Raw genomic sequence first — 16,549 nt, 5'->3', positions numbered from 1 at the left:
TGACTTGCAATTTCTTTTTCTCTGTACTTTGTGCTTGCGTCAACAGAACCGCTTTGTTTCACTTCGCGCATGTATGGTTATGCTCTGCTTCTTTTTTTCTTCTTTTTGTTGTGTCGGCGATTTGCCCAGATCTGCAATTTCTTTTTTCATGTATTCTATATTAACTGCTTTTTGTCAATTATATATGTACTTCTCCCCCCCACTGTAATGCCAAACTGGCACTGTGGATACTGTGATAAATAAATAAATAAATAAATTTGTCAGAGCTATGAGGGTATACACCATAGCTGGTGAAAGAATGCAGGTTCAAACCCTGTAAGATGGGTGCCAAGTGCATAATGAGAAAAAGTAAATCGAGTGGCTGACAGGTCGCACGGGCACCGAGCTGTGTGATAAGTTGCGTTGACAGGAGACAGCGTGCAACAGATAAATTAATGTGGTTTGAGCCTGCAAACAGTCTATGAGCACAGACGTGCGTATTCTCACCAGTCTCTTTTGTGCGAAATGCCTCTAGTTGTAAAAAACTGATGCTATATGCCCGTGCCAGCACTGCGCTCCGTAGGAAGTGAGATACGTAATGGCGGACGAAGAAGCAGCCGACACAGTTGTTCCCACCCTGTACGGAGCGAGAGAGAAACCATTCAGGCACCTCAAGTGAGAAGTACGGGAGAGGAGCCTGGTTCCATAAACGGCTTATACATGAAGCGTTTGGGCCATATGGTGTGTCACTACATTGCATTGTGTCACTGCTGAGAAAAAAATGTTTTCCTTGCCTGAATCAAATTAGCAGATATACAGGCTGCCCCAAAATGGGGTGTTTATATTGAATTACAGCTGCGAAATCGTTCAGCTGAACCGATTAGCACCCATGCGTTATTTCTCTCAGGAACTGGTACGCCTTTTCACACCAGCCACGACTCTCCAGCAACACAATCATTCGGAATAAGAGTCCTCACTTGCATCGGCACCTCACCTTCCAGACTTCAAAAGTGCTGTTATGCGTTACGTTCGAATGGGAACGGCCATTCGATATTTTTTAAAAGTGAATTCTCAAGTCGAACACAATCTGAATAGCAAATACCATTCGATTAGACTATATGTTTCTAGTTCATTTCACCTGCTGGCACGTTGAAGGAGATCGCCAGACAAGCAACGGAGATAACATTGGTAAAGACTTCCCGGTCTCCCCAATTCAGTCCGAGTGCATATGCAGCATATTTTCCCCAACACTGTTGTTCATATTAACGCCCAATAATTGCTTTGACCACTTTTTCCGGAAAGTCAATTGGTTCACCAGGGGTTGGTACAGCTTTTAAAAGAAACACGCTTATTCCGGTCGGGAGTTTTCACTTTTTCAATCAGTGCATTTAGAATATTTGATAATTTTTAATGTATGTCGATATACATATATATATATGTCTATGTATCCTTAGATTTACCTAGAAGTGCATTGGCCATCTGCATCTCTTTGCACCACGCAGTCAGTAAACCTGGTTTATTTCACTGTACTATTGTTTTCTTTGATCATTGCCCCTGATCGATATTCCACCAACAAGAAGAGTGCATAAAATGACACAATATTAATAAAATTTTCTTTCGTAGCTTCATGTTGTAGATAGGTGGCTTCTGTGGAAAAAATTATGCGTTATTAGAAAACCGTTTTAAAAATAGCAGTTCACCCGGCTACATCTAAAACAAGGTACCGGATAACGAGAGTCGCAGGTGCACCAAAGCAAGCAAAACCAAAAAAAAATTTTACTGCACAGACTTTTGGTGAGAAAAACTGCATGTTTGCGCTGGCGTCCATGCAACGAACATGCGCTCGCTAGCAAACAACGCACTGGACAACGACAGCAAAATTGAAGGCGTCATGTTGTATAACCCATGCATCAAATATGTATACGTAGCAAAACGGTGTCAACATAAATTTGCAGTTGAAATAAAGCACCATTATAAGAGCCAGCGCATGCAATGGGTCTCAGTGCCCGCAGCAAAATTACGTTGAATATACTGCGAAGCGAGTCTCTGGCCCAATCTAGTTGGCTCGCAGCGGCCTCAAAAAGTTTTTTCACATGCGGTTTCCATTGCATGGTTTGTTTTAGAGCTAGTTTGCTCCCGTGCATCTATATACTACCGCTTGCGCATTGGCGCATGGGCGTGCGGGCGGGCGGCGGTTTCGGTTTTGTTCCGCGGGTGGTTTCGGCTTCTTGCGCTTGCAATGGCTATCTCGTTACTAGTCGCTCAAAGGGCGACCGCCTGTCTCTCGCTCATTTAGTGCTCACAGGGGTGCGTATCGGAAGGATGCCGCTGTGCATGCATTTCCGTTGCTTTTTTTTTCTTGACACTCGCGAAAACTAATTGTCTCTGATTAGCGATAAGATGAAGATTAGCGGAAGTTTGTCACACATTTTGCTTTTTTGGCGGGCACGCAACCATACAGTTTTCTTGAGTGCGCGCCTACGCAGTTCTCTTATACTATGCATGTACATATTAGTGTAAGAGCAGGAACATTTGAGTCTTGTGAAATATTCTCGTGTGCGCATTTTCAAAGCTTGAACTATGTGTATAACAAGGCATCAAATTTTTAATTCTTATAACTTTATTTCCTTTTTTTTTCTTATTTATGACTGAAGAGTACATATATACCAACTCAAAATATTTTTTTCTCACTTTATGGTCACCCTAGAAAAATTACGGTAAATGTTTTTCGAAATAAGTCCCTAAGGAGAAATGGAATCTGCAATAAAAAAAATCGACCCTGGGCAGTCGCATATGGCAAAAAAAATCGACCCTCAAAGGGTTATTTCCATTTAATTCAGCTGTGAAATCAGTAAATACTATGGTAAGCAATAGGATGACGCTCGCACTGCCACTTTCAAATATTTTTTTGGCTCACTGGGAATGCCTTTTGAGAATAAAATTTTCGGTTCCGTGCCGTTTCAATATTCCTACAAATAAAAAAAAACCCGGCAAAAGAAAACTATCAAGCAGAAACGTATGTTTGATCTCTCGTGGAATCACCCTGTAGTGTACTGAACCTGGCCGCTATGTACAGCAGATTAGTTGAGCTGTGCGGTGAGCCCTGAGCATGAGGAGCACCATCTACCGAAGTACAGAGGTGCATATAATTATCAGTAACAGTACATTTTCTAGTGCACAAAAAAAGACACGACTGTAAGAAATGACGCGGACACAAGCACTGTGTCCACGTCGGTCCTTTCAGTCCTGTCTCCCTTTTTGTGCGCTAAAAAGTTTACTATAGATTATCAACATGCCCAAGTATATGCTCTTTCTAATTACCAGTGTTAGCTAGTTTTGGGCATTCAGTTGTTTGGGTTTTGTGAGATGGCAATAAACTGATATTGCCGATGCCCACCTCGTTATGCCACTCGTGCAACATAACACTGGCAACGAAGGTGGGATTCATCCAGCGCCAAGCCTAAGCAAGTCACTCAACTGAAATCGCCGCCATGGAAGGCTAGCTCCGATGCCTACCCATTCACAATGACAACCACCACAACAAAGGGGCTCGACTCTTTTGTTCTCGCTCACCTTGAAGACTGGGAGGACTATGCGTAATGTTACTAGTTCTTTCCGGAGGCACAGCACATTATATACGCTGGCAAGAAGAGGTTGATGTTTCTCAGCAGCTGTGGTTACAATTGGCCAAAGCGTTTGTGGCACCTGCCCAGCTGAAAAATACCCTGTTTGAAACAATTCTTATTGTGCTGCATGATCACCTAGTGCACAAGCCACCGGAGCTTCGCAGGCTATATGAATTCCACTGCTGCGACCAAGCATCGAGCGAGTCTGCCACCGCGAACCTGGCTGCCCTTTGAACCACGGCACAGCACTGCAACTACTAGCAGCGACTGTTAGCAAAAAAGCTGTCCCTCACCAGTGTTGTCAAAGCAGCAGTCGCCACCAAGGCCATTGCCCAGGAAGCCAGCTTACCCTTGCTCCAAAGCCCAAACACCCCACAACAATTTGAGCCAGTGCACCAAGGGATGACGACAGTCAATGACGGCGAGCAAGACGCTGTTGAATAGGATGTTCTTCAGTTGCGTGCTAGCCCGGTCAGCGACGGGACACTGAGAGACTGGTCAACAGCTCCTGTGCCAGCTGTGGGGGCCCACATGAACGCTGCCTGTGTCAGTTTTGTGACACCCAATGCCAGGGATGTCAAAAAACATGGGCAAAGGAATGTAGAAAAACCGGGCACATTGCTAAAGTCTGTCAGTTCTGGATGCAGCTTGACCTACATTGAAATTCCGATGCCGAAGGCCAGATGCACCGTTTCAAGACCACTCCTCAAACAGACATCTCGTACTGCGATGGCCAGGTGGTGAATGTTATCCATGGTGTGTTTCAGCCCACCAAGAAGAAGATACATGTGAGAGTCAGAATCGAAGGCGCACAGAGTAAGACGGCAGTGCACTCAGGATCAACTTTTTCTATCATCTCAGACACCACAGCTAGACTTATTTTTCCTGAGGGCTGTGTCCCAAAGCTGCAGCCCTTGACATCACGATGAGAGACTATCAAGCCAACCATATTGCTGTGCGTGGGATGGGTACCGTCCAAATGCAGTTGCAACCGAATAAATGCAACCGAATACCATGCTGAACCCGTCCTGCCTTCTTGCGCAGGTTAGTTCCTACTTGCCAACTAAATCCTACAGAAGTGACAACCGGTCTCTTTTGCTGCTGCCCTGCCCACTGTCCACCGGAAGGCGGAAACTTGAATTACTGGAGACTTTATCTGAATGCTTTTCTATGTTTTGCTTATTGATACGCGCGGGAGACGTTGAGCTTAATCCTGGTCCAACCACCTGCTGCGAATCGCTTCTCGACATGGAAAGCTTGCCTGATGATCCCAAACAGCAAATGCCAATTATGTTCCAGTTTCTAAAGGAAATTCATGCGCGCTCATTGCAATCAAGTAGAACTCACGCAGAGCTCGCTGCTGATATTAAAGCAATTAAATACGGACAAAAAAGCATTGAAGCCAAACTTGCGGCATTTCAGAATTGCTTGGACACTTTGGAACAACAGGCTAAACAGGCTCAAGACCTGTCACAAAAAATGTCTTGCCTTAGTGAAGAAGTCCAAGATTTATCCTCGCACAAATACACATTTCAGTCACGATTTGACGAAATGGAAGACCGGTCACGTCGCGACAACCTAATTTTCTATGGCCTTCTCGATTCCAAAGAATCTTGGAATGACACTGAAGAAAAGTTAACAGATGCAATTATTTCAGTACTTCCCTAATTTTCTGCCGATTTCATCCAGCGTGCTCACAGGTTAGGTTCAATCACTCCTAACAAACCGCGTCCCATTATTGCTAAGTTTTACAACCTTAAAATTAAAGAAAAGGTGTTATCACTGCGTGAGCAATTCAAAACAAATAACATATCCATCAATCAGGACTTTTCACCCGGAACCCGCGTAGCTAGAAAGAAACTAAACGAATTTGCTTGTAGCCAACCACAATCATCCTCGTCCCAGCTGCGTTACAACAAAATGTTTTTAAACAAAAAATGCTTCATGTATAATCCTGCCTCCGATAAGGTAGAAGAAATCGAGCTACGTGGAAGGCCTGCTGTTGCTGCACCTAACCCCGGCACTTCAAGCTAGGAAAGCGCAAGGGGTGATGGGCACTCAAGCTGTTCTCGTGTAACTGTCCTTTTTACTAATGCAAGAAGCATACTAAACAAATATAACTTCTTATCATCCGCAATAGACACACTTTCTGCTCATATCATTGCACTGACGGAGACCTGGCTGCATGATAACGTTCAAGATGCGGAAATCTTCCAAGATGCATACCGTTTCTGTATTTATCGTTGTGACAGAGATGTGCGCCGTGGTGGCGGTGTGCTCGTCGCTGTCTCTAAAGATTTTTTATCATCGCTCATTGATGTCAACACTAACCTAGAAATCATCCAGGTGTCTTTAATAATTGACCATCAAAATATAGTCATTGGCATTTGTTACCGTCCTCCCACATACACTGATTCCTTTGTCCCGGAACTTCATGACAGTATTAATGATATTTTCTCACGTTTTCCTTTATCTCCCATATTTTTATTCGCCGACTTTAACTTTCCTAACATAATGTGGAACACAGAACCTGCTGCTATGTCGCCATTTTCCTCTCAAGCTCACGATTTTTTAGAACTATGCTCTACGTTTTCATTATCGCAGTTAACCACTCAAGCTACTAGAATCACGCCTGTCTCAGCCAACACCCTTGATTTAATCCTTACAACTAGACCTGACCTTGTTTCTAGTATTTCTTATTTACCAGATATAAGCGACCACTCGTTACTTTGCTTTTCTATTGATGCACAAGTTCCAAAAACCAGCAAAATACGCAAAACGATTCGTGACTATGCTAGAGCTAACTTTGAGGCAATCAACAATGAATTAGCAGATTTCACTAACACATTCCTGACTAACTTTGATGAACGTTCTATTCAACATAACTGGGACATGTTTTCAACAAAAGTAAACAAATTAATCGAAAAATACATCCCTGTTCGTATTATCATGTCTAATCCTCGAACACCATGGTATAACTCCCATATCAAACGGCTTTCTAATCGAAAGAAACATCTGTATCGCTTGGCCAAATTATCATCCTCAAACTCGGGCTGGACGGCCTATAAAACTACATCTGATACTTACATTGCAGCATTAAAGGAAGCTAAAGATAACTTCATGTCGAATACCTTACCCCAACTTCTGAATTCTAATGTTTGAAAGTTTTGGCGTATGATTAACCCCTGTCTTGATAACTCCATTGCCTTGGTAGACACAGCTGGCAACCCCTTCCCACCTAACCAATGTGCTACTATTCTTAATGACACCTTCTCAAGAAATTTCTCCGTAGTTACAAATACTAATCTTCCAGACACTTTTCATTACAGTTACCCATTCATGACTCCCATTATTGTTGACACGGCTGGAATTACGAAACTCATCAATAACTTAGAGCACCATTCCTCCCCTGGTTATGATACTATTGATTGCAAATTTCTTAAAAATACTTGTGTCTACAGCTCAATCATACTAACAAAAATATTTCAGCAACCACTTGACACATCAACTCTTCCAACCCAATGAAAAATTGGGAAGGTGATTCCAATCTTCAAATCGGGCAATGAAAGTTCACCATGTAATTACTGACCCATTTCCATTACTAGCACATGCTGCAAACTCTTAGAACATATTATATACTCGAACCTTGTCGCCTTTCTTGAATCTAACTCCTTTTTCTCACCAGCTCAACATGGCTTCCCGAAATCATTTTCGTGTGAAACGCAGCTCATATCATTTACTCATAAACTGCACCGCATTCTTGATCGTTCTTCATTAGCTGACTGTATTTACTTAGATTTTTTTAAAGCATTTGACAAGGTCTCCCACATACTTCTTTTTTATAAACATAGTCAACTTAATATTGATTATAGTCTTTATTTGTGGATCAAAGATTTCCTTTCAAATCGTTCCCCATTTGTTGTAGCCAACGAACTTTCCTCTAACCAATGTCCTGTTCAATCTGGAGTCCCACAAGGATCCATATTAGGCCCCCTTCTTTTTCTCATTTTCATTAACGACCTTCCCTCTTTAGTTTCTTCTAATATTCATCTTTTCGCTGACGACTGCGTTATTTTCAGTGAAATAGTTACTGATAACGATGCTAACATTCTCCAGTCAGATTTAAATTCTATATCTAACTGGTCCAATACTTGGCTAATGGAATTAAATATTAACAAGTGTAAAGTGATGCGTATCTCTCGCGCATCCAAGAGTCCTGTTCCATATTACCTAAACAACTTTCCTTTAGCCGCGGTTTCCTCCTATAAGTATTTAGGCGTTCATATCACTTCTAATCTAAGTTGGTCTCTGCATATTGAGAAGATAATTAACAACGCTAACCGCATGTTAGGTTACTTACGCCGTAACTTTTGTGCAGCCCATTCGTTTTTAAAAGTCTTATTATATAAAACATTCATTCGATCTAAATTAGAATACGCCACTCCAGTCTGGGATCCAAGCATTAACAATTTGGTTGCGTCACTAGAAATGGTGCAGAATTGCTCTACTCACTTCATCTGGTCCTGTTATAACCGCACTGCTAGTATAACTTCTATGAAATCTGATATATCTCTTCCATCCCTAACATCCCGCCGAAAAAATTTTCACTTGAACTTTTTCCACCGGCTTTACTATCACCCTACCCTCCGTGACGAATTCATTCTTCAGCCACATTATATATCTAACCGTGTTGACCATCGCTTTAAGGTTGGTATCGAGCCATGTCATACTAAAACCTTTTTTTACTCTTTTTTACCTCGAACTTCACAAGATTGGCATCACCTTTCTTCCGACATTGTTTCCATTAATGATAATACCCGATTTAAACATGCCTTAGCTAACATTGTATAATTAGGATTTACCATACCTTACCATGCTTTGTGATATTATGTTTATTATGTTCATTATTATTTTGTTATTATTATGTTACTGTGCACTGTGTTTATTCTCTACCCACTCCCCTCTGTAATGCTTCAGCGCTGAGGGTAAATAAACAAACAAACAAATAAATAAATAAATAAATAAATAAATAAATAAATAAATAAATAAATAAAAAGAATTTCGACGGCCCACTACGCCTGGTCATTGTCAAGGGCGAACACCCTAGCCTTCTCGGGCTAGACCGGTTTCCGGCATTCAGTATCGATATCACGAGAGTACAACATATCGACCAGCTACCAACAACATTTGATAACATATTCCGAGATTTTGCCGCTGTGTTCGACGGAACACTGGGTTATTACAAAGGACCACCTATGCAGTTTGCACTTAACCCTGAGGTTGTGCCTCTCCACTTAAAAGCAAGATTGATTCCTTTAGTGCTTTGACCGAAAATTGACAGCAAGCTGGACAAACTGTTACAACAAGGAGTCCTGGAGCCGGTATATGACAGAAAACCCCTATTGTTACGCCACTGAAGGCAAATGGGGACATCCGCATTTGTGCAGACTAAAAGTGCACGATCAATAAAGCATTGCAGTAGCACTCGTATCCAGTGCCAGTGGTCAGCCACCTGCTGGCATCACTCTCTGGCAGAACTCTTTTTGTGAAGTTAGACTTTGCATGGGCATACCGGCAGCTGCCAGTGACTGATGAATTTGCAGAGGCACAGACCATTGTGATTGACTTATCAGGGTGCTTTCTGCATCCGCCGATTAAAATTTGGGGTCAGTGTCGCCCCTAGTCTCTTTCAGAGTTTAATGGAAAACCTAATGCACGGACAACCAAGTGTCATTCCAAATTTTGATGATGTCCTCATTTCGGGAGCATCTCACCAGGAATCGCTCAGTCAGCACCAACAGGTCCTCCAGCGGTTCCAACATGTAGGGCTCAAGGTCAAAAAAGAAAATGTAAGTTAGGAGTGACTCAAGTAGAGTTTTTGGGTTTTCGAGTTGATGCCAAAAGAATCCACTCCACATTGGCCAAGACTCAAGCCATCCTTAATGCACCACAGCCCTCGAGCCAAGCCGAGCTGCAGGCCTTCCTGGGCCTTCTCAATATTTATAATAGATTCTTGTCACACAAGGCCACTATGGCAGAAACCCTGCACCGTTTGTTGGGTATGAAAGTGCCGTGGCTGTGAGAAAACCCACAACAGATAGCGTTCTGCAGGGTGAAACAACTACTGGCATCCAACCAGGTTGTGACACATTATGACCAGGAGAAGCCAATCATCCTCGCCTGCGATGCGTTCCCATATGGAATAGGAGCAGTGTTGAGTCATAGAATGCCGGATGGTACAGAAGCACCAAAGACATTGTCCTCTTCAAGGACACTGTCCTCTATAGAGCAGAACTACGCCCAGGTTGATAAGGAGGCACTCACTGTGGTTGTGGGAGTAAAGAAGTTCCATGACTATGTAGGTCCAGCCCGTGTCAAGCTCTACACTTGGCGGAGCAACCAGCAGCAAGGCATCAGAGTACAGTGAACCTGAGGGGCAGCCAACAGTTGCGCTACATACAGACGACATTGGAACACCTCGGCCAGCAACAACTGAGCAAACTGTAGAACCGCCAGGTCCATGCCATTTGCAGCATTCCGGGAAAACATGCCAACACCTTAGGGACTTTGTGCTGGCATTGGCCGATTGTTTTGTCCGGACTAAGGAGGAAGGAGTGTTATGTACTGAACCTGGCCGATAAGTCGAGTGGAATAGTTCAGCAGTGCATTGAAGCCTAGGCATGGGGAGCACCATCTACCAGCGTACGGAGGTGTATATAGTTACCAGTGTTACCAGTTTTGGGCATTCCGCTGTTTAGGTTTGGTGCAATAGTAATAAAGTGATGTTGTCGATGCCTGCCTCGTGATGCAACCCATGCAATATTACAGCTTCCACCATTTTCTGTCATGACATCGTAGTGCACAAGCCTAGCTCTACACAACCGAATTATATTAACATTTTTATTCTTCTGTGCCTGTGGACTGCTTTTCTTTCTGTATTTACATTTTTAAGGGAGGGTGAAAGGGATTTTTTTTCCCCTAGTTTTCAACCTGGTTGTTTATGTTATTGAAATTTTCCCAAGTGAATATTTCTGAACAGGACATTTGTACCTGTTCTATTCTACTAATGTCTCATCACACCATACCTGCTGGCAAGGGCCAAGACGAGTGGGCGACTCATCACTGTCAGTTATGGCCCGCTTGTTACGCACAGGTAGTGCAGGGCAGCAATCCTCCTCTGGAACGCTGGTTGTGTGCTGCTGCAGCACCACGCGTGGTGCCTGGTTGCTGTTCAGGTCCTTCTCCTCGCTCTGGGGCGAGGCCACCGATGGTGGGGAGCTGGTGCTGAGGAGCTCCAGGACATCGGTCTGTGTCTCACTGTCAACCATGCGGCAGCCACTGCTGCCCGAGCCGCTGCGGCGGTGTGTGGCCCTCCGGGAACGTGCCTTGGTGGATGGTGATCCTGCCTGCTCCATGGGTTCTGGACTGCACAGAATAGTTCACTGCTTGCTGTCAACATTAATTTTTATAGCCACCATGCATTCTTACTACAGAGATGGCCTCAGTGATTCTAGCACAAATAAAACTGATTTACTGTACAGAACATTCTCAACAATTCCAACTCACATATCCCAAAATGTACGCTAGCCCAATGAAAAATTATTACACTGCAATGTCAACTCTCGAAAGTGTAGAGGGCGCTAGGAGCACTCCCAAGAATAGGGTGCCTGAATGGCTTTTCCCTCACTGCCGCTCCGTGCAGGGTGGGGACATTCTTTGAAGGCGTAGTTGCCACCTCGAGCAATTTTTCCCAATGGCTGCTGCCATTGCGGATCTCACTTCGCAAGGCGCCAGGTCGAGGAAGGAGCTGCGGCCGCTTGGTTGCTCCCTTTTTCAGTGGAATGACTGGCTGCTGCGTGCCCAGGTTCACCAACAATCCCAGAAATGGTCGGAAACATTACTTTTTTCCAACAGAGCCCAAGAGAAAGCTGCAGTGGATTGTGAAGATTAGGCAGGACCTCGCCGACATGCTGTCAAAAGCTAAACAAGAGCGTGGAGAAGTGAAGGCCCATGTTATCGATGACTCTACTATTTTATTAATTGAAGACCTTGAAAAAAATTAATGCAACATCCTATTCTACACCGGTGGTTTTCTTTTAAAAGGGATATAGAAAAAAGACACTTTGTTGTTAGTCAGCACTGTCGTCTGCATCCCTCTCTTCATCCTGTTGTTTAGCACTGTTTACTGTTCATGATATGTTGCCATCTGTTGCAGGATGTGCGCAGTGCAAAACCGCCTTGTTCGGTTAAGGTGACAGCGAGCACGTACATCTGACTCTTCTTAAAGAATACAGATGTGAAGGTGGCAACCTTACATATCCAAGTGAGAATGTTCTGCTGATGCTGAAACCATGTGAAGAGCATTCCCGGGGCATAAGTTGGATTGACAGGTTGCTTCTCTTGAGGTCCCCTTTGAAGGCTGTGAGGCTGTGACAGTACGAGTATTTGAGGAAAATAGTGCGCCCTTGCGTGAAGATCTGCCATGAGCAAAGCAAGTCTGCAAAGAATCTCCTGATCTCGAGTTATGCAAGGCTGAGGCTTCACATACATTTGGCCACATTGGTGCGAACGGCGTCTATGCACACAGAAGCAAAACATGTGCCGGGGGCATTCAGTGACCAAAAAAACTGGACAGTTTTTTTTTTTTTTTATTGAGTGCATTGGTAGTTTCTTTTTCTTTCAGAATATTTTATTGGTATATTATATAATTTTGTGCCCTTGTCCATAATAAATTACCCACATGCACAAATAAAAGAAGTGTTGTGATCTCTGAGCTGATTAAGGCTCTGATTTTTGCAAGGAGGTTATTCTCAGTGAAAATTATGATTGTCGGAGTGATACAAGACACAGCATCAATGACGTGAAATGCATCAGTGATACTTCACTGCTGATTGGATTGGGTGCTTTTATATATAAAGGAAGTTAAAAAATGCTGAGGTCTATGACAGTACCAACATGTTTATTACTGTAGTATTTCCCTTTCTACCTTCCTAGAAATCTGCAAGAAGCGTGAATTGCTGTGCCAGTTTGTTCAACTTTAAAGTAAAAGAAACCACCGAAAACCAAGATGCAGGACCAGAAGGAGACACACGCACAGACCCCGGACCGATTTATTGAAACAGCCACATACTTTTAAACACTGCTTTTCCTGTGCAAGTGCACATGCAAAAGAAAGAGACCAATCAGACACACTGAAGATGTCAAACAAACCCCGATAAAGTGTGGGGTTGTCAAACAAACCCCACACTTTCTCTGTGATAAGCACAGATCGGTCACTTATGCAAACCCGCTCATTCTTTTTGATATGAAACACTTCAAGCAGTTTGCGCTCGTGCTTTGACTTCCCCCTGCCAATGATGCTAGTGCAGTGAAACAAAGGACTGCAGTAGTTACAATCTTTCACATGCAAAGCTAGGGGGCTCCCTGTGTCTGATCGCAGCATGTAGTTGTGTTCTCTGAGGCGTTCATTTAAACACTGCCCCGTCTGGCTGATATATATATACTTTGCCACAAGACGTCGGAATTGAATAAACCACCTCCGCAGTACACTTAGTGAACTTTGTTCGGTGCTTGGTTTTGCAAGCTGAATCTCGTTCAGAGCCAGAGATACGGGTGCAGAGGCTGAAATGCTTGCAGGGAGCTGAAAACACCAAGTTAACACAAAATTTTTGGGACACTCTTTTCAGCCTGTGGGAAACCTGATGAAAGTAGGGGATAACCTCGATTTTTTATGTCTCTTCTAATTGGCGATCGGAATCCACGCGTGGTTTCTTCATTTTTCTTGCCAGTGTTTCACCAACATTAGTACAGACGATTTAAAACCAGAAGTTTTTAACCAATCCACCTGCTCTGCAAGGCTTTGCTACATAACGTGCGGACAACTTTTGTTCAATGCGTTCATGAAACACAGATTCGCAATGCTGCGTCTAACCAATTTCGAGTGGACTGATTCTAAAGGCAAAAGTGCTTCTTTAGACCTGGGAGCCTACTTCCAACACACGTGTCCGTCAGGTGAAAACATAAGTTCTAAATCTAGGAACCTAATGGTCTTGTCAAAAAGTTTTTTTTTTTTCTCTCAATGGTCGCGCAAGAAAAAATGCAAAATTCATTTATGTGAACGCAGTTTCACACTCTCCATCAGCTTAATGTTCCGTCACCTTGACGTTCCTTCTGTCAAGATTTGTCAGAGCTACGAGGGTATGCATCACAGGTGGTGAAAGAAAGCAGACTTAACCCATGTAAGATAGGTCCCAAGCGCACAATGAGAAGAACTATGCTGAGCAGCTGACAAACTGCATGGCCACCGAGGACTCCACTGAGGAGAAGTTGCAGCGGCAGGAGATAGCGTGCAACAGCTAAATTACCGTAGCTGAGCCTGCAAACAGTCTATGAGCACAGACATGCATATTCTGACCAGTCTATTTTGTGCAAAATGCCTTTGGTTGCAAAAAACTCATGCTATACGCACACACCGGCAGTGCACTCTGTTGGGAGTGAGACATTCAATGGCGGATGTAATAGCAAACGACGCGGTTGTCCCCACCCTGTATGGAGCGATGGCGAGACCATTGAGGCACCCTATCCTAGGAGCCTACAAATGAGGCAGTGTAGGATGACATTGGTTGGGCCTGTATTGAATTCAGAGAAGCGCATAGCAAAATTTGTTTTGAAGTAAGACTTAGGAAGATGGATGAAAATAAATGGGTAGCTAAAGTGCACAAGCATTCGTACCAGAAAAGTGTGGACACAGAATGGAGGAAGAGACCAAGAAAGTTGGCGACCAAGTAAAAGGTAATTGAAAGTGTAAATAGACAACCAGGAGCCATCAAGAAGACCGAGAAACAGAGACAGTGAATTGGATGCAAAGAATGGAAACAAAAAAGACCATGGAGATTTACAAGAATGGGAAGAAAGGAATTAGAAGGGAAAATTTGTATGATAACACAAAGGGCAATGCCTTGCTACTTGAGGCTCGAGCTGGTTGCCTAAGGACAAAAACATAACGCAGCAAATATTTGCAACGAGATGAGGCACCTGTGTGCTGCAGCAAAAATCCAGAGACCAATCAACACATCCTGAAGAAATGGATGTGTGTTACCCATAGGTAACATACACCTTCCAGAAGCGCTTGGACTTAAATTGCACTGAAACATCAACCGGTCAACAGGTGAGATAAGCAAGAGGCATTTTAAATGCAGGAAAGATATTGATACAACTGGATCCATTACAGGCATAGGTAACGGTACAAGGTAGATGGAGAAGCTTTGAGGAAAAGAAAAAAGGTTAAGGAGACGTATACAAACAAGCTAGAATGAAAAGCATGTACTATAGCATACCTGATCAACTCAGGCAGGCTAGGTGATTTTTGTCACTGCCCCATTTCAAGAGGGATGCCAATAGATCATCATCAATCACCATCATGCATATAAATAATGGAGTGAATAAAGGCAGCGTCAGTAGCCATCCCGTGTGGTTCGTGCTCACTTCTCTATTGAGATAATCGACCATGCAACAGTCACTACTCTCCTCCTCTCCACAGGAAGCTGCACTGAGCGCAAGGAAGCAATGCAGTGCTGGAGCACAAGAGAATTTGAACAGAAGCGCAGGATTTCGTCAGGGTACCTGGTCTGCAGGCACTGCCCACTTTCGACTTCGACAAGTCGGGCAGTTGGACAACATGGCTGGAGAAGTATGAGGATTATGCTTACGCCAATGACATCAACAGAGGCACAGAAGAGTGTATGTCTCTGCCTCGTATGTTTGCTTGAATCAACAGGAATGAGTGCTCAATGACACCTTGCAGTACAAATACAAAGTACATTCAAAAAGTGCATCAAGTTAAACTATAGAAACACTTGTTTGGAAAATAACCAGTGTTGCAACTGTTGCAACAGGTGTGTTGTTATTAGACACAATAGGCCGACCTGGGATTTCTGCTGTAAATATTTTTTCGACAGGAACTTTATGTATTTTAGGAAGAAGATGTTTTAGGAAGACATGTTAGTGCACGCAAAAGTCAGCCAACAGCATTCCCCCGTAATAAAAGCATGTTGTTGCCCCAGGTGCAAAACCTGCAAACACCTTCAAAGTGACATTAAAATTAAAAGCACCGCAAATAGCTATACACACTGTGGGAGATACGGGGTTCTCCTCCGTACTCTTGGGACAAACACAGTAGTGCAAACAGTCACAAGGGCATTTATTGCACCTTTCATGGATCAATGCCTGCTAGCCGAGTTCATACCCCCAAAACATGCCGATGGGCGCGCGACAAATCTAGAAGTCCGACTTACCGCGACCGCATTGCGAGCGAATATGTTCGCTCCATGCTGGATCCCAACGCCCGGTCGTTCGCGTGTACAGTCACGCCAACGGTGTCCAAGGCGGCCACGCGAGACGGTCTCGCAGAAGCATGGTCGGCGCGGCACGTCCGTCGCGCTCGCTTCCCGAACCCAAAGAGACCAAGCGCCTTCCCTTTCGGCGCCCAAGTAACCCCGCAGCAGCGCGACAGTCGCGCCATCTCTCGCACCGCGCTTGTACCACTCCGACCGCCAGGCCACGCGAGCCGTGCGGGAAAACAGCATATCAGGGGATGCGCTATGCGGGAAAAACATCAGGGACGCGCGAGAGTCGCGCATCCCCACATCCCCCCAACCTTAAATCACTTCTTATTCCGGCGAAACATGTCACACGGTCTAACATTAACCCATGCTTCGCGAACAAGGTGGTACATGCAACAGTGGCCGCGCCGAGGAAATGTCCACACGCTGTCCGTAACATGCGAGCCGACTGTCCTTGGGGTACACCGCTGGCGTCCGCCGGTCACAGCAGCAGCCTTGCAGACTTGACAGCATCGTTCCAGGCCAGGACTCCGGAAACGACGACGCAGTAGTCGGTACGAGCAAGTGTCGCTCGCGCCGATGCGCCCTGCTGGCAAGAGCCGC

General features: G+C 44.3%; 1 protein-coding gene across 6 annotated transcripts in view; it reads right to left on the bottom strand.

Annotated features, from left to right (window-relative positions):
- The window catches only part of LOC126543970 (mitogen-activated protein kinase kinase kinase 13-like), a 593,636-nt gene that overhangs the window by 177,995 nt on the left and 399,092 nt on the right, over positions 1 to 16,549 (bottom strand). For all 6 annotated transcript variants that reach the window (XM_055061158.2, XM_055061159.2, XM_050191137.3 and 3 more), the window contains one exon: positions 10,691 to 11,030. In XM_055061158.2, coding sequence (XP_054917133.1) covers positions 10,691 to 11,030 — 340 coding nt within the window. The remainder of the gene's footprint in view (positions 1 to 10,690; positions 11,031 to 16,549) is intronic.

This window comes from Dermacentor andersoni, chromosome 1 (genome assembly GCF_023375885.2).
Source record: "Dermacentor andersoni chromosome 1, qqDerAnde1_hic_scaffold, whole genome shotgun sequence".
NCBI lineage: Eukaryota > Metazoa > Arthropoda > Arachnida > Ixodida > Ixodidae > Dermacentor > Dermacentor andersoni.
This window is presented reverse-complemented; position numbering and strand designations above follow the sequence as displayed.